This window comes from Panthera pardus, unplaced genomic scaffold (genome assembly GCF_024362965.1).
Source record: "Panthera pardus isolate Hobbes unplaced genomic scaffold, ASM2436296v1 HiC_scaffold_3, whole genome shotgun sequence".
NCBI classification, from domain to species: Eukaryota; Metazoa; Chordata; class Mammalia; order Carnivora; family Felidae; genus Panthera; species Panthera pardus.
The window spans coordinates 31,513,948-31,530,965 of NW_026526876.1; the positions used below are offsets into that span (position 1 = coordinate 31,513,948).

Genomic DNA, 17,018 nt, shown 5'->3' on the forward strand with positions numbered 1-17,018 from the left:
AAAATAAATAAACGTTAAAAAAATTTTTTTTAAGTTCAAGGAGCTTCTAATCTAGTAAGGGAGAGGACTTTGAGCTGTGGGCCAAGGTGGTGAATTACAAGGGGAAGGGAGCTGGAAGGATGGCACGGGATAGTTGGGCAGGATAAGATAGATGGTGGTTAAGTTTGATTAGAAAATATAGAGCAAAAGGAGGATGTGGCAGTCTTCCTTTACCCCTAGCAGATCTTTTGAATTTCCTTCCTGAGAGCCTGCTTTTTTGGGGAAGACCTACAGTGCCAATAAGACTTGGCACTACTCTTCCTGTCATCCAGAGAAAATTGCCTTGCCTTTCTGCTCAAAATATTCCTTCTCTCCACTGTGTGACTCCATGTTTGCATCTTTCCTCCTCAGTGCATGCTTCCATTCAGTCTGTCTGTCAGCGACACATACTACACGTTAGGCTCTTGGCTAGGCCCTGGGGCTGCAAAAAGGAACCTTGTTCTCAAGGGAGTCATGGACACAATCCAGTGAATGGACCATGACTAAACAGTGTGATCAGTGCTGTTCCCATGTGTGCCAACTCCAGGGTGCCAGCCTGAGGAGTTGAGGGAGGCGTCCCCTAGGCAGGGAGCCCACTAGAATCAAGTCTTGATTGGACAAGAGCTCTGTCACCCAAGAAAGAGGGAGGGTCTGCCTTCAAATGAATAGCTGGCATATAGTCCCAGAGCCTGTGAGCCAGAATATCCTGGACTCCACTCTTTCCCCATCTCCTTTCCCCTTTGGCCAAGATCCATTGGCCACACATTTCGCCAGCACCAGCTGCACTGCTGTGGCCACATTAAGATGTGGCCTGAGATGGAGGGAGAGTGAAGAAGCTTGCTACACCAATATGGCTGACCAAAGCCCTGGAAGCAGGAAGTGGATAAGTGCCTTATCCAAAAGGGTATAAAAACCTCAGTTCTTATCAGGAGACAGCAGCTTCCTTCCTCCTTCCTCCACCTCTGACCAAGTCGCACTGGGCGATTACAATGTAGACAGTTGTGGGGGATGGGGGAGGAAGGGCTGTAAAACAGTTAGAATGGAGGCGTATGGATCAGTTAGTTCATGATTACCCCAAGCAGATAGGAATGGTAGCTCGGACTAGAATGGTGGTAGTGCAGATGTGAAGACTCAAGAGACATAGTTGAGAGGCAGAACCAACAGGACTTGGTGATAAACTACTCTCAGGAAAAGGGAGGAGTCATGGCTTTCAGCCATTAGCACCCACCCCCAGGGTGGCTTCACCCCCTTTCTGGCAATCCAAGAAACCATATGTATCCAGGGCTTATAGCCCTTTCCTCTGCCCACTGCTCAGCAAGTGAGTTCCAGTTTGATAAGAAAAGCTTTCCGGTGGTAGAGACAGAAAGGAAGAGGAAGAAGCTAGCCCATTCCTGCCTAGGAGGTGGTGGGAGAAGGAAGATGGCCAGAGCTGTGTGTCCACTTCATGCCCTCTGGCTTCTGGAGTGGGTGCAGCTGCTCTTGGGACCCGATGCTGTCCCTCTAGCCTGGGCCTTGAACCTGGACCCAGTGCAGCTCACCTTCTACACAGGCCCCAATGGCAGCCACTTTGGGTTTTCGCTGGACTTCTACAAGGACAGCCGTGGGAGGTGAGCCCGGGAGAAGTTTGGGTGTTGGGAGAGAGAAGGATTCTGTGCCCCCCTCACTACTTCTGTGAACCTCAAGCTCCCCATTTGTGATAGAGGTTGAGCAAAGCGATTTCTAGGCTCTATTCAGACTGAGTTCTTTTTAGGAATACTGGCAGAACTGGCTCAGGTAAGAGTGTCAGGGAGGGGCACCAAAGGGGAGATAGGCACCAAAACTACAGCAAGAACAAAGGCAAAATTTGATGCCTTCCTTTTCCCCCCAAGGGTCAGTTGTATGACCTACTCCACCCTCACCCTTTAAAATACATTTATTAAATTGACTTGCAAAACCGCGAAATTGTCTACCCACTCCACCTTGCTTTTCTACTCTATCCACCCCCATCCCCATCAAAAGTATAGATATTTTGAAAAGAAACAATAGAGCATTAATGGTTGGAATTAATCAGCTGTAAAATCAGACTTCCAAGATTAGAGTCCTGGTTCCTTGTCTTTACAGTAACTACCCTGCACTAGTTACTTATTGGGTGTAGCAGATGCTGTGATGCTCACCTTCGGGGAGTGGGGATGGCAGATGGCCTTCAAGTATCTGCCTCTTGGGGAATTTTCTCTGCTGAAGAGTCACCTCCCCCCAAGTCAAGTCCCCTTTCCAATGTGGCCTATAACCAATGACTGATCATGAGGAGTGTGGAGCGAGGAGAGAGGTGTAAGGGTCCGATGTTCTCACCTCAACTTGGGATGGTTCTGAAGGGTCCTTGTAACTCCAGAGCTCCCAGGGTGCTGGCCCGTGACTGTCACTGGGCCTGAATCTGCATTTGACTCCTTTCTCTTCCCATTCTTGCTTCTTTCCCTTTGTTTCTACAGATATTGGCTTCATAGGTATTACTTAATAAACATCCTACGAGATGAAAGAAAAAAATTAATACTTTTTTTTTTTAGTACTTGTTATGTGTTATTTGGCTGGCACCATGCAGAAATGTCCCTCATACATTTATTTCATTTACTTCTCCTGACATTGATTGGTAGGTATTGTCTGCAGTTTATACATGATAGAGCTATTATTTGAACCTAGATCTACTAAGGTCCTCAGCAATATCAGTACCTCACTTTAGAGGTGCCCAGTAGCCTCCCTAATTCTTCACCATTGAAACTACTTCTCAGGTAAAGGTCTTAAGCTCTCGGGGGCATGTAAATCCCTGGCTTTCGGTGTGGGGCATAGAGGTGGGGTATATGGAGTTCGGATGATGTGCAAAGCTTAGGAGGTGTTTTTCAGAAAGGATAACAAACTCCTCATATTCAAATCAAACCAAACGGTTATAGTACCAGATTTACCTTTAACTCACTAGGTTACTTTAGGCACGTGATTTCTCCCACTGGGAGGCAGTTTGGCCATAAAAGGTTGGGCTCCACGGTCTGTGATATCTCGTTGAGGAAAGATGACCCAGTGCCCTCCAAGGCACACAGCCCTTCCAGGTAGTGCTCTCAGCGCAGGTGACGGGGCGTGTGGTGCCCGGGAATCCGCGCCACACTCACCCAGCTTTCCATCGCAGCGTGGCCATCGTGGTGGGCGCCCCGAGGACCCGGGGCCGCAGCCAGGAGGAGACGGGCGGCGTGTTCCTGTGCCCCTGGAGGACCGAGGGCGGCCAGTGCACCTCGCTGCCCTTCGACCTCAGTGAGTCCTGCTCAAGGAGGCAGAGGGAGGGGTTACAGGGAGCGTGGACAGCCGAGCTTCAGCGCCCCATCCTTCTTGCGCCCTCCAGATGATGAGACCCGACACGTAGGCTCCCAAACCTTCCAAACTTTCAAGGCCGGGCAAGGACTGGGGGCGTCGGTCGTCAGCTGGAACAACAACATTGTGGTGGGCGCCGCGGAACGGGGCACAGAGAGCAATCGTGGGCAGGGACACGTGGTGGTGGGGGGGGGGGAGGGGGGGGGAATCCGAATCCCGCCGGTTCCCCACTCTCCTGTGGCCCTGTTCCAGGCCTGCGCCCCCTGGCAGCACTGGAACGCCCTAGAAAAGACAGAGGAGGCTGAGAAGACGCCCGTAGGTGGCTGCTTCGTGGCTCAGCTCCAAACCGGCTACCGCGCGGAGTACTCGCCCTGTCGGGCTAACACCATGAGCCGGGGTTACGTGACAAAGTCCTTTAGTGAGTTCAGCTCTCCGTTTTGTCTCCGTTCCCTCACGGCCACCTAGCTCCCTCCTTCACCTGATACCTCCCAAGCGCCCTCCAAGCCCGGCTTTCAGTCCGGCATCCCCGTGGGCCCAACTCCTGGGCCCAGCTTCTAGCCCCGCCCCGCCTGGCTCAGACTCAAGGCCACGCCTCCATATTAACCCCGTGACCCCGCCCCTACCCCGCCCCAGACGCCCACGCACAATTCTTGACCCGCCCCTTCGCTGACCCCTCCTCCTTGCCTTCTCTAGTCCAAGACAAGCGCTACTGCGAAGCGGGCTTCAGCTCCGCGGTCACTCAGGCGAGTAGGGAGCATAAGCGGCGTGGGGGCAGCTCCCAAACAGGGCCCCTCTCACCTCCAGGGTTCCCTTTCAGGCTGGAGAGCTGGTGCTTGGGGCCCCTGGCGGCTATTTTTTCTTAGGTACGTGCCCATCCGTACACCTCCCTCCCTCCTCTTGGCCTGGGGAGACCCCAGTCGTCACAGCCCCCACACCCGCTGTCCCTCGCGCCCTAGGTCTCCTGGCGCGAGCTCCTATTGCCGAAATCGTCTCGAGTTACCGCCCAGGCACCCTCTTGTGGAACGTGCCCACCCAGCGCTTCTCCGCAGACTACACCAACCCAGTGTACTTCGACGGCTACCGGGGTAACCCTGGCCCCTCCCTTCTAGACTTCTCATCCCTCTAAGTATCACCGCCCCCTCCGCCGGTCAGGTCCTGCCCCTGCGGGAGCGCCCTCAGACCAACCCCCCTGGCCAACTCCAACCCCAGAGGCATCGAAGGCGCCTCCACTCTCTGCTCCCACAGTTTTCCCGCCGACCGCCCAACTCCCATATGCCCCACCTCGCCTTCCCCGCCCTGGATTCGCTGGGGCGCCTAGGGCAGGTCCTGGCCTCTCGATGGCCTCAGTTTTCCCATCTACGCGATGCAGGGTTTGGGTCTCTGGGTCCCCTTCTTCCTCGCCCTTGGCCTCTCTCCCTGCTTCACCCTCCCAGAAAGAATAATTCGTGTCGTGTCTTCAGGGTACTCGGTGGCCGTGGGCGAGTTCGACGGGGATATCAACACTACAGGCAAGAAATCCATTTAGGGGCAAACGTTGGGGAGCCCAGCCCGGGGAGGAGCACCTCCACTCCCCGCCACGAAATCTCCCCTGGGTGGCAGAATGGCGGGCGGGAGATGGGTAGGTTGGAAGGACCTCATTAACTGGGGTCCGGCTCTCCCTAGAGTATGTCTTAGGCGCCCCCACCTGGAGCTGGACCCTGGGAGCGGTGAGTGCCCCCTGTCCCGCCACCGGGCATCCCAAAGCTCTCGGCCCCATTCCTCAGCCTCACAAGCCCCCTACGCCCCCCCTGCCCTTTCTGCCCTGGAGCGGGAGCAAGAATGATGAGCGCCTGGGCGTTGTCCGTGCAGGTGGAAATTTTGAACTCGGACCACCAGACGCTGCACCGGCTGCACGGAGAGCAGGTGGAAACCGGTCCCGGTGGGGGGTGGCGGACGCTGGGGAACTGGAACCCTAGAATATTCCGCGGAGCGTGGAGGGCAGTGTTAAGAGAAGGTGCCGGCCTGGGGGCAGGAATTAAGTAAGCCTCGTCTTCCTGCAGGTGGCTTCGTATTTCGGGCACTCGGTGGCCGTCACTGATGTCAACGGGGACGGGTGAGGGGCGCCCCATCCCTACGGACTTGAGTCCCCTATTACCAGAGAGGTTGACTGCTCTCGGTCCCCTCCTTTCCTCACCCGTTCCCATGTGACCACCGAGGGGCGCGGAAGGGCGAGAATGAGCGAGATTTGGCCCAGGCCCGCAGCATCCCTCTCACCCACCCCCACGGAACCGCCCGTCTGGCCTGCAGGAGGCACGACCTGCTGGTGGGCGCGCCACTGTACATGGAGAGCCGCGCTGACCGCAAACTGGCCGAGGTGGGGCGTGTGTACTTGTTCCTGCAGCCTCGCGGTCACCACCCACTGGGCGCCCCCAGCGTTTTGCTGACGGGCACACAGCTCTACGGGAGATTCGGCTCCGCCATCGCGCCTCTGGGCGACCTCGACCGGGATGGCTACAATGGTAAGGGAAGAAAGGTGCCCCACTTGCTGCAGAGGGGTTAACAGCCGCAACAAAGACTGTGGGTTTAAGAGTTGAAAGAGATCAGTTAGGATTTGTTTGCATTGGTCTAGGCAAGAGATGGTGAGCACTTGGGTGTGGATTTCGGCAGTGGAGTTAGAGACAGGGGTGACTTCACAGATATCCAGAACCTGGACTATTGGGACTTGATGGGTGACTGGATGTGGAGCTAAGAGAGAGCGAGTCATTGGTGGAGAGGGGTATTGGTGCCTTCACTGCCTGTAACTCAGACCAAGCAGCAGGTCTGGGAAGGTGAAGTGGGAGGCAGAGGTCAGCAGCTCAGCGCTGGGCCTGTTTGACCTTGAAGGGCTTGGGAGCAGTAGGCAGACTTCCAGAGAACAGTTGGGTTCCCCATTCCCACCAGAGCGGTCTGAGTGAGAGACAGAGGCCTGGGGAGGCTGGATGAGGTCCTGGGCACCTGTGAAGTGAGAAGAGGCAGAGGACAAAGCCCTGGGGAGCAAGAGCATTTAGGGGACTCCCAGATGAAGTGAGTCTGGAAAGGAGACAAAGGAGTGTCCAGAGAAGTAGTAGATCCAGGAGATTGGATGGCCCAGAACTCAAAGGAAGAGAGCCCTTTGAGCAGGAGGAAGGGGATCGGTGATTTCAGATGCTGCTGAAAGGCATACTTAGATGGAGCTGGAGAAGTATCCTTGGACTTTAGCAAGAAGGTCATTGGTGACAGCGGTAAGAACTGATTCAGGGCCGGGTAGAGACAAAAGTCAGAATGCCAGGGGGCAAGGGATGAATGGAAGTGAAGAATTGGAAGCAGCCAGTGTAGACAGCTCTTTCAGTTTGTGAAAGGAAAAGAAAGAAAGAGAGAGAAAGAAAGAAAGAAAGAAAGAAAGAAAGAAAGAAAGAAAGAAGAAAAGAAAAGAAAAGAAAAGAAAAGAAAAGAAAAGAAAAAAGAAAAGAAAAGAAAAAGGAGAGTCCTGAAAGGAGATGAGGGTCAAGGGAAGGCTATTTTAATTTCAAAGCATATGGAGTAGGTTGAATGTGGAGGGAATGATATTGCGGGGACACAGGGTGGGGAGGGAAGTGAGCTGGAGGAGGGTCCCTATGATGGGCCACAGAGAAGACCGGGCTGAGATGTTTAGCCTGGTGGCAGGGTAAAGGAAGCCAGAAAAGCGGGTTTGGACTGATAGCACAACAGTTGGGCTGCTTCTCTTTGTGAAGGAAGTGGGGGGGGCTGGGAACTTGACAGAATGAAGAAGGTTTGAAATAGGCGCTGAGCAAAGTGGGGGAGGGGGCTGAGCAGTGCCCCCTCGGAACAGTTGGGCAGTACCTCCATCTCCACCTTCCTGGTGGTCAGGAATCCCTGGGGCCCAATCTGGTGAGGTCTGGCCAGGTTTGCTGAGGACTGGCAGTGGGGCAAGATGGCTGAGGATATGACAAGGGTGATCGAATGGTCGGAAGGAAGTAAAGAAAGGAAGGTGCTAAAGATCAAGAGAGAATGGAGGCCCAGAGTCTGGGCATGAGACTGTGGTCAGAGCGGTCTTATATGGATGAATTCTGTGTAACTCAATCAGAAAAATCAACAGAAAAAAAAAAAAGAAAGAAAGAAAAATCAATAGGTTTTTTAAAGTTTATTTATTGTGAGACAGAGAAAGCATGGGAGGGAAAGAGAGGGAGAGAGTGAGGGAGAGCATGAAGGGGGAGGGGCAGAGAGAGTGTGTGTGTGTGTGTGTGAGAGAGAGAGAGAGAGAGAGAGAGAGAGAATCCCAAGCAGGCTCTGCACTTTCAGCGCAAAGCCTGATGGCAGGCTCGAACTCACAAATCATGAGATCATGACCTGAGCACAAGTAGGACCCACTGAGCCACCGGGGCACCCCAATCAGTAGATTTTTAAAAGAAAAAAAAAAAGCTGCATAGAAAACAAAGTCAGAAGACAAAGGAAAGACAGTTACAACATATATAAAAGATCTTAATTCTTGTCACATGTAAATAACTCCTACAAATTAATAAGATTATGATGATTAACAAATACATCTTCAAGAATGATCTTACAAGTGCTTAGTGATGACAAGCCCATAGTGTGGCTCTGAGTTTGCATGGTGGAATTGAAATGGGGTGAAGGTCCCTAGGGGAAGAGGGAGCCATTTCTTCATTGGTCTTGATTATTTACTCTTCTGGGACTCAGTTTTTCCATCTAAAATTAGAATAATAATGCCTGGGGTGCCTGGGTGGCTTGGTTAGTTAAGCATCCAACTCCTGATTTTGGCTCAGGTCATGATCCCATGATTCGTGGGTTCAAGCCCCCCATCAGGCTGTGTGCTGACAGCTCGGAGCCTGCTTGGGATTCTCTCTCTCCCTCTCTTTCTGCCCCTCCCCTGCTTGTTTGTGCTCTTTCTCTCCCTCTCAAAATAAATAAATAAACCTAAAAAAAAAAAAAGTAATTTCTCATAGTCTTTAAAAAATAATGGGAATAACAATGCCTAATTCAGGATTAAATGAAATCATGTCAATAAATTTTCTCAATAGCTATCAAAGGCTGCTACTGTGTTTATAATAATCCTAGTTGATGGGTCTCTTTTGTACTCACTCATAAACTCCTGGAGGGGCAGGATAACTGCTTCCTTGCACCAGACTTTTGTATCCCTCTCACGGTCTCCTGCCCTCTGCCCAGAGAAGGAGCTCAGGGCTGCCTGGATAAGAAACAAAAATTGGAGAAAATTGTAACAAACAGCCCCTCCCTTTCTTCCAGATGTTGCAGTGGCCGCCCCCTACGGGGGTCCCAGTGGTCGGGGCCAAGTGCTGGTGTTCCTGGGTCAGAGTGAGGGGCTTAGCTCACGCCCCTCCCAGATCCTGGACAGCCCCTTCCCCACAGGCTCTGGCTTCGGCTTCTCCCTGCGAGGTGCCACAGACATCGATGACAACGGATACCCAGGTGCCCCTGGAATGCCTCCGGCTAGCCAGGAAGGGCCCTTGGGCATTAGCTGGAGATGCTGAAAAATACAGTCAGGGGCCTCTGCCCCACTGAGCGTCTGACCCCTCTGTGGGGCTGGGAGGCCAGGGGAGGCCAGGCGAGGCCAGGCCAAAACTCAGTGGAGGCAGTGGTGTGGGAAACTCTGGGAAAGAGGTGATGAGCACCCTTGCCCCCTCTTACTGCTGATTCTGACCCCTCCAATATCTATAGACCTACTGGTAGGAGCTTATGGGGCTAACCAGGTGGCTGTGTACAGGTGAGTGCTGGCTCTAGGGGCGTGGTGGCGGAGGGCCCACACCATCAGAGGATACCAGTTCAGGAGGGGATAATGGCAAGCATGCCCCCATCCCACCAGAGCTCAGCCAGTGGTGATGGCTAATGTGCAGCTGCTGGTGCAAGATTCACTGAATCCTGCTGTGAAGAACTGTGTCCTGCCCCAGACCCAGACACCAGTGAGCTGGTGAGGAGACGGAGGGCAGGGCCCAGGCAAGGTGTGGGACCTTGAGGGATCCTAGCCCCTGAGCCCAACTCACATCTTTGCAGCTTTAACATCCAGATGTGTGTAGGAGTCACTGGGCACAGCATTCCTCAGAAGCTGCGTGAGTGTCGTGGTAGGGACAGGAGGGAGGTGGTCCTGGGCTCCCCTGGAGGCTGGCCAGGGAGACTCTGACCCTCCCCGCTCGCCCTGCCAGCCCTACAAGCTGAGCTGCAGCTGGACCGGCAGAAGCCTCGCCAGGGCCGGCGGGTGCTACTGCTGAATTCTCAACAGGCGGGCACCACCCTGCATCTGGACCTGGGCGGGAGGCACAGCCCCATCTGCCACTCCACCATGGTCTTCCTCCGGGTACGCCAGGCTGGGGATGGGCCGGGCTGGGTGCTCCAGCCTGTCCGTCCAGCCCCGGGGCACGGGCTGAGCGATGTGGGTACGGGGGTGGTCAGTGGGACACGTATAGCAGGGTGCACAGTCTGACTCTTGTCCCCTCCCTAGGATGAGGCTGACTTCCGGGACAAGCTGAGCCCCATCGTACTCAGCTTCAATGTGTCCCTGCAGCCCGAGAAGGACGGAATAGCCCCCGAGCTCGTGCTTCATGGGGACACCCATGTCCAGAAGCAGGTGGGGGTGGGCGGAAGCAGGCAAGGGAGGTGCAGGACCCCTGCTCAGGGTTAGGGTTAGTGTCGAAGTCATAATGTGAACCCCGCAATCTTGACGTCACCTCTCATCTGTGCTGTCACGCCAAACCCTAACGAAAAACCTCCAAATCTCAAAATTCCCTAAACCCTGACACAGGTCCCAAGTGTTGTTGATGTTACCTCTAAACACTGACAAACGCATGAACCTTGATGTCACCATCCTGACATCGTCCCAAACCCTGATGCAAATCCCCAAGCCCTGACGTCAGCTCCAAACTCCTTTTCATTCTTGGACCTAATTCCCTAAGTTCCGATGTGACCCTCAAACTTCCCCCACCCCCAGCTCACCCACACATCTTGACATGCCTCTTTTAGACCCGCATCATCCTGGACTGCGGAGAGGATGATCTGTGTGTCCCCCAGCTCCAGCTCACCGCCAACGTGTGAGGAGGCCGTCTGCCCCGTGACACCCCTTCGCCCCCCGGGGGGCCTGATACTCTGTCCTCACCCCTTCCCAGATCCTGGGGTGGACCTAGCTTCCTCTGCTTTTTTTTTTTTTTTTTTTTGTAACTCCTTTGTCCTCACAGGACGGGCTCCCCACTCCTCATTGGAGCCGACAATGTGCTGGAGCTACAGATGGATGCAGTCAATGAGGGAGAGGGGGCCTACGAGGCCGAGCTGGTTGTGCACCTGCCCCCAGGTACCCACTACATGAGGGCCATCGGCAACACTGAGGTGAGGCCCCACCCAGGGGCATTGCTGGGGACCTGGGAGGTGCAAGAGCCTCGACTCTCATTTTCCACCTGAGGACCCCCCCCCCATTTCTCTTATGCATTGCTGTAAAACTGATTTTTTTTTTTTTTTTTTTTTTTTTTTTGCTAATGGCATAAAATCCAAGGGCTCTATTATAAAACCCAAACCCCAAATGGCTCAGGTACGAAATGTTAGCAGAAACTTCTGTTAACATTTGGTGGATTTCCTTTCAGTCTTTTTTCTTAGCCTCCACAGACACTTAACATGGGCATGTATTTATTTTTTATCTTGTTGATGTAGTTTCTAACAATGGAAGCATCCTGTATGTAATGTTTTTGTATTTTTATTTCCCAAAATTTCATTAAAAATAATAAGTTGCCCAGGGTGCCTGGCTCATTCAGTTAAGCGACCAACTCTTGATTTGCGCTCAGGTCATGATCTCATGGTTCATGAGTTTGAGCCCTGCATCAGGCTCTATGCTGACTGTGCAGAGCCTGCTTGTGATTCTCTTTCTGCCTCTCTCTCTCTCTCTTTCAAAAATAAAATAAGTAAACTTAAAAAAAAAAAAATGATAAGGCGCGGGGCGCCTGGGTGGCTCAGTCGGATAGGTGTCTGACTTCGGCTCGGGTCATGATGTCATGGTTCGTGAGTTCGAGCCCCGCATCAGGCTCTGTGCTGACAGCTTAGAGCCTGAAGCCAGCTTCAGATTCTGTGTCTCACTCTCTCTGTCCTTCCCTCACTTGTGCTCTCTTTCTCTCTCTCAAAAGTAAATAAACATTAATAAAATTAAAAAAAAATGATCAGGTGCTACTGTGAGACACAAGGAAGAACGTGACAGTCCCTCAGACTCCCACCCCAAGGCACCCCTCTCTGCACCCTTGCACACAAGTCTCTTCCAGACTTTCCAAGGGAGCTTAAATATATATGGGATGCTCTGCAACCATCTTCTTTCTTGAAACTGCCTTCCTGAAGGGCTTTGAGAGACTCATCTGTAACCAGAAGAAGGAGAATGAGACCAAGGTGGTGCTGTGTGAGCTGGGCAACCCGATGAAGACAAATGCCCAGGTGAGGCACGAGTCGTGGGTGCTGGGTCTGCTCCACCTGAGGCTCATACACAGCCGAGCTTTAGGGGCTGGCTTTGGAGTCATATAGCCCCAGGCTGGAATCCTGGGCCTCACACTCCCTGCGTTCTTGGGTGAGTGACTTTCCCTCTCTGAGTGGGCTTCTGAGATAACGCTGGTGACTTGGAGGATGGAAACTGGAGGCCACGTTCAGGACAAGGCTGCCCAGAGTGGGCATTTGGGCCGTGACTTTGGCCCTCCCTCTCTCTCAGATAGGAATCACGATGTTGGTGAGCGTGGGGGACCTGGAAGAGGCTGGGGAGCATGTGTCCTTCTGGCTGCAGATCAGAAGGTATGGGCAGGGGAGCATTCCTACCCACCACCCTTCCCCTATCTGATCCCGATGCAGAGACCCTGAGATGCTCTCCTTCCAGAAGGGTCCTCTGGGGTGCCTGCTCTTCAGACGTCCTTGTTCCCTTTCTTCCCCCAGAGACTTGTTTCTGAGTCTTGGAGCCCTAGAGGAAGTTCTTACCCAGGTCTAACTTCAGTGTGGCACGCTGCCTGTGGAGTTAGCGCTTCCTGAAGCTTCTGAAATTCTGGCCCCGTCCAGAGAGTTTGGATGTTCACTGGGCTGGTGTCCCTGACATGCTTCTCCTGTCCCCTCCCCTCCAGCAAAAATAGCCAGAATCCAAACAGCGAGGCTGTGCTGCTGGACGTACCAGTCCGGGCAAAGGCCCACATGGAACTGCAAGGGTGAGACCAGGGGTAGATCGGGGAGACAGCGGGCAGGAGCCGAAGGTTCAGAGGGCCTGGGGGGAAGCCCTACAGGCAAGTCAGGCGCTCAGGCTCCCCCCGGGGGCTTGGGCCCCTGCAGGAACTCCTTTCCAGCCTCCTTGCTGATGGTGGCGGAAGAAGGCAACGGGGAGAACAGCTCGGACAGCTGGGGCCCCAAAGTTGAGCACACCTATGAGGTACCGAGGACCACCTGGGGCCCAGGCTGGGGTGGGGGGTACCCAGGAGCTACGCACTCACTAGGTGCTGAGCTACCTAACGTCTGCCGTCACCACCCACCAGCTCCATAACAATGGCCCCAGCACTGTCAGTGGCCTCCACCTCAGCCTTAGCTTTCCCAGCCAGTCCCAGCCCTCTGACCTGCTCTACATCTTGGATATACAGCCTCAGGGGGGGCTTCGATGCTCCCCACAGCCGGCTCCTAACCCCCTCAAGGTGAGAGCCTGGGTGGAAGAAACAGCCATGGGTGAGGCCCCAGCCCAGCAGCCAGGGCCCCTCTGGGAGGGTGGGGAGATGATCGGTGCTCGGGACCGACTGACGGCTCTTTGCCTCCCCAGCTGAACTGGGGGCTGCCTACCCCCAGCCCTTCCCCCATTTACACGGGGCATCACAAGCGGGACCGCAGAGAGGCCCTCCTGCCAGGGTCCAACCAGCCCTCCAGGCTTCAGGATCCAGTTCGCGTGGTGAGCAAGCTCTGTGGTCTGCAGCTGGGGCTTCTTCCCTGGGGCCCAGGGGACAGAGGCTCTGGGAAGCAGGGAGAGCGGTTGGCAGTGTGATGTGGGCCTTGGGTGTGCCACCTTGGTCCCACGGAACACTCCAAATGAATATGAAGGGTTGAGCTGGTCTTGTGTCTGGGCCGGGTGGGAATATTTGAATTTTCAAAGGTTCCCGGTACATTAAAGAAAATGGAGAAATGCCAAAGCAGAGTTACAAAAATTCTGGGTATTGAACACTATATGATGACCCACTTCTTCTCGGCCCTTCCTCGCATTTCTGGAACGATGTGAGCAACCCCATTTAGAGACAACCTCAGACGCTTGAATCTGAGGCCCTTCCTGAGAGGGAGCCTGGAGCTCCCTGCCCCCCTGCCCCTCTCTGTTGTTGGGTCCTTGGGGTGAGGGGTCAGAGGGGCTGGGAACTAATGACTCATCCCCTTAGAGCTGCGACTCAGTGCCCTGTACAGTGGTGCAGTGTGAGCTACAAGAGATGGCACGAGGGCAGAGGGCCATGGTCACGGTGCTGGCCTTCCTGTGGCTGCCCAGCCTCCGGCAGGTGGGGGCAGATGCTGGAGGGCGGGGCTTTCTGGCGGCGGGGACCAAGTTTGTTCTGGGGAGATATAGGGCATGGGGGGGGTGGTGAAGAGAGAGGGAAGGCAAGGCTTATTTTCGAGGAGCCAGGCGTAGGCCAAGGGCAGGACTCCAAGGTAGCGGGGAGGCTGGGGCCAGGACTCCTACAACCAATAGACTCATGTAAATGGCTTTCACCCCCACCCCATTCAGAGGCCACTGGATCAGTTCGTGCTAAAGTCAAAAGCTTGGTTCAACGTCTCCTCCCTTCCTTACTCTGTGCCCGCCCTCAGCCTGCCCAGTGGAGAATTTGCGGTGAGTATAGACCCATGGTGGCAGGGGACAGGAGCCCTGCAGGACCCACTGTCTTCCCAAGTGTCTGCACCTTGCAGGATGGGGGCGGGACACCCCTGGGTCCAAGGAGCGGCACAGGTAGGTGGCTGGCTCAGAGATGCGCATCCCACAAGTTTGAGTCTTTGGGAAAGACAGGTGTCAGGGTGACTGAGAAGACACATGGGTTTGCCCTCAGGTCGAGACGCAGTTGCTTCGTGTCTTGGAGGAGAGAGACATTCCAATCTGGTGGGTGCTGTTAGGTGTATTGGGCGGCCTGCTGTTGCTCACGGTCCTGGTCCTGGCCATGTGGAAGGTAAGTCCTGAAGGGAGAGTGGGGTCCCCAGGAGGGCACACAGTTGGCCCTGCCCTACCTCACAGGGAGGCAGAGAGAGATGGTGACTTCGGGTCCATTCACATCTCTACCATTAGAGTCTCATTCTCCAGAGGACCTCTTCCAGGGCACAGACCTCTGGAAGAGGTGGCCCCTGAAATCCTAAGGCCTTTTCAGTCTGTTCCCCTCTGACAGGAAGAGTCACAGGGAGTGAGTCCTGCCTTCAGGAATTCCCTGGCTGCTGAGGAAGACAGGGCTCACCTCCTCCTGACTCTGTCCTTCCCCCTGACTGAGGTGGGAGACCCGGGAGGCCCTGGTGGGTCACTTCCTCCTCTGTGCCAGGAGGGCTGTTCTCAAACTCGCTCAAGTGTTCAAGCTCTGGGAAGCCATGGTACTTTTAGGGAAAATCATGCGTTAAGACTTAAAATCATCAAATACATATTGTGTGCTAGAGTCACAGAGAGATACACAATCGCCAATATTTAAGAAAAAGTCAAGAGTGGGGGTGCTTGGGTGGCTCAGTCAGTTGAGTGTCTGACTCTTGATTTCGGCTCAGGTCATGAGGTCACAGTTTGTGGGAATGAGCCCCATGTCAGGCTCTGAGCTAACAGCGCAGAGCCTTCTTGAGATTCTCTCTCTCTCTCTCTCTCTCTCTCTCTCTCTCTCTGCCTGCCCCCCTCAAAATAAATAAATAAACGTTAAAAGAAAGGATAAAACGTCAAGGGAAAAAAACCAAAAAAGCAACTCGTTACGTGTATTCTCTCTGAGTGGGGACGGCGGCCATCTGTGTTGGCAGTGGGATCCGATTCTGTGCTGGTCCAGGGAAGGACCTCGTGCCTGGCTGCTTTCTAGAATTCTTCCTCAACTGCTGCTCTGGGGCCCACCCATCATCTTTACACCCTGTCCCCGGCCCTTGTGTGCCCCCAGGTTGGCTTCTTCAAGCGTGTTCGGCCACCACTAGAAGAAGATGAAGAGGAGGAGTGAAGGGGCAGCGTCGCTGTGTCCTGGGAGTGTCCTGGGAGGAAGGCGGCAGGCGTGCCCGCCCCTCCCCTTCTTCAGGGTGCACCCCCAGCTCTATGGGTTGGAGCTGTCCCCTAGACACCCGATATTCTCCCCTCCAGTGAGAGCTGGCTACTCCCTTCCCCGCTGGCAAATAAAGAGGCTGAGCCCCAACCCCCAGCACGCTGTCTCCTCTTGGCTCAGTGAAGAGAAAGGCACCGGGCATGAGGTGATGTTTGGAGTGAGGGGCCGGGGCTGGCAGAAGGGTGAGTGGAGAGTGTCTCTGCCAGGCAAAGGTGGCATATTATCATCTTTGGGGAATGCCTGGAAGTGGAGAGTGGGGTGGAACAGGGGAGAAAGGGTGACAGAGCTTCTAGGTGATACTGGAGAAAGATGGGATGTCTGAGGGTGGCTGGGTGGCGTGGAGATTGGGGGCATCGGAGAAGGCAGGCTGGTCTCTGGTGGACAGCTTTAAACAGTATTTTTTTTTTTTTTTTTTTGAGGGATAAGCCTCAAGTTGACTTGAGATTGGGAACATAACATGCTCTTCCCACTCCTGTTAAAAGAAAAAGAAAAGAAAAGAAAAGAAAAGAAAGCCTTTAAAGCCATGTTCAGATTGAGGAGGGGCAGGGGGAGGCTGACTAAACCCTCAGCCTGAGGAAGGCAGCATCACACCAGGGAGAGGAGAGCAGGCATTGCTGTCCAGCTACCCTTCCTCCCCATCAAAGAGAAGGCTCTTCAGTCAGGAAAGAGGCCCCGGGCAAGGAGTTCACGGGCCTAGGAATGGAAGATAGCTCTCCCTCCGCCCGCTGAGACTGGAATCCAGGGATAGCCGTCAGGGTCCACCAGGAGTCCTGAGAAACGTGTTGATTTATGGGTTCAATAAATATTTATTGAGCGCCTGCCATGTGCCCAGTGCTCTCCCAGTGCTGAGACAGGGGAATGAACAGAACAAAGTACCTGCCCTTTTGGAACTTACATTCCACCCGGGGTAAAGAGGAAACAAGTAAATAAATGTATGGTCAGTGGTGGTCAGTGCTGGGAGTAAAAATAAAGGTAAAGAGATTGTGATAGAATTCTGTGGGAGAGGGCTGCCATTTTAGGTAGAGTGGTCAGGAAGGCCTCTCCGATGAGGGGAGGAGAGAGATGGATGAAAGAGACAATGGCTGCACAGGAATAACATGTTTTGGACAGAAAGAGCAGCCAGTGAAAAGGCCCTGAGGTGGGAGCAGGCTTGATGTGTTTAAGTAAAAGCAAGGAGGCCCATGGATTGGAGGCAGGCATGGGTCCAGTTGAGGTCAGGGCTGGGGAGCAGGCAGGCAGCATCTTTCAGCCACGGGTAGGACTTTGGACTAGATGCTAAGTGTTGGGGGAAGCCATTGACGAACAGGCTTACTTCACAGGAACTTCTGGTATTTGATTTTACCCAAATAGGTAAAGGTAAATTTTGAAAAGAAAACAATTTGACATCCATGCATGGCAAGTTCCAGAACAGGTTTTTAGTTG

The 17,018-nt window shown here is 53.9% G+C and overlaps 1 protein-coding gene across 1 annotated transcript; it reads left to right on the top strand.

Moving 5' to 3' along the window:
• Window positions 1–1,319: 1,319 nt before the first annotated feature.
• Window positions 1,320–15,695, top strand: ITGA2B (integrin subunit alpha 2b). Its single transcript, XM_019434837.2, has 30 exons — window positions 1,320–1,625; window positions 3,170–3,291; window positions 3,380–3,477; window positions 3,601–3,766; window positions 4,042–4,091; window positions 4,166–4,211; window positions 4,305–4,433; window positions 4,809–4,856; window positions 5,011–5,054; window positions 5,197–5,250; window positions 5,388–5,440; window positions 5,635–5,846; window positions 8,605–8,787; window positions 9,037–9,082; window positions 9,182–9,286; window positions 9,370–9,425; window positions 9,519–9,670; window positions 9,815–9,940; window positions 10,333–10,400; window positions 10,545–10,692; window positions 11,683–11,775; window positions 12,044–12,123; window positions 12,444–12,524; window positions 12,646–12,742; window positions 12,846–12,998; window positions 13,121–13,246; window positions 13,722–13,835; window positions 14,063–14,164; window positions 14,379–14,495; window positions 15,441–15,695. The coding sequence occupies exons 1-30, from the start codon at window positions 1,438–1,440 to the stop codon at window positions 15,495–15,497; spliced, it is 3,114 nt and encodes a 1,037-aa protein (XP_019290382.1). The 5' UTR covers window positions 1,320–1,437; the 3' UTR covers window positions 15,498–15,695.
• The last annotated feature ends 1,323 nt before the right edge of the window (window positions 15,696–17,018 follow it).

What these genes read in the sequence shown, in the direction of transcription:
- ITGA2B (XM_019434837.2), top strand. Translation starts at nt 1,438, where the DNA reads ATGGCCAGAGCTGTGTGTCCACTTCATGCCCTCTGGCTTCTGGAGTGG. An exon ending in GCTGGAACAACAACATTGTG is followed by an intron (nt 3,478 to 3,600) that starts GTGGGCGCCGCG and finishes GCCCTGTTCCAG; the next exon opens with GCCTGCGCCCCCTGGCAGCA. An exon ending in CGATGAAGACAAATGCCCAG is followed by an intron (nt 11,776 to 12,043) that starts GTGAGGCACGAG and finishes CCTCTCTCTCAG; the next exon opens with ATAGGAATCACGATGTTGGT.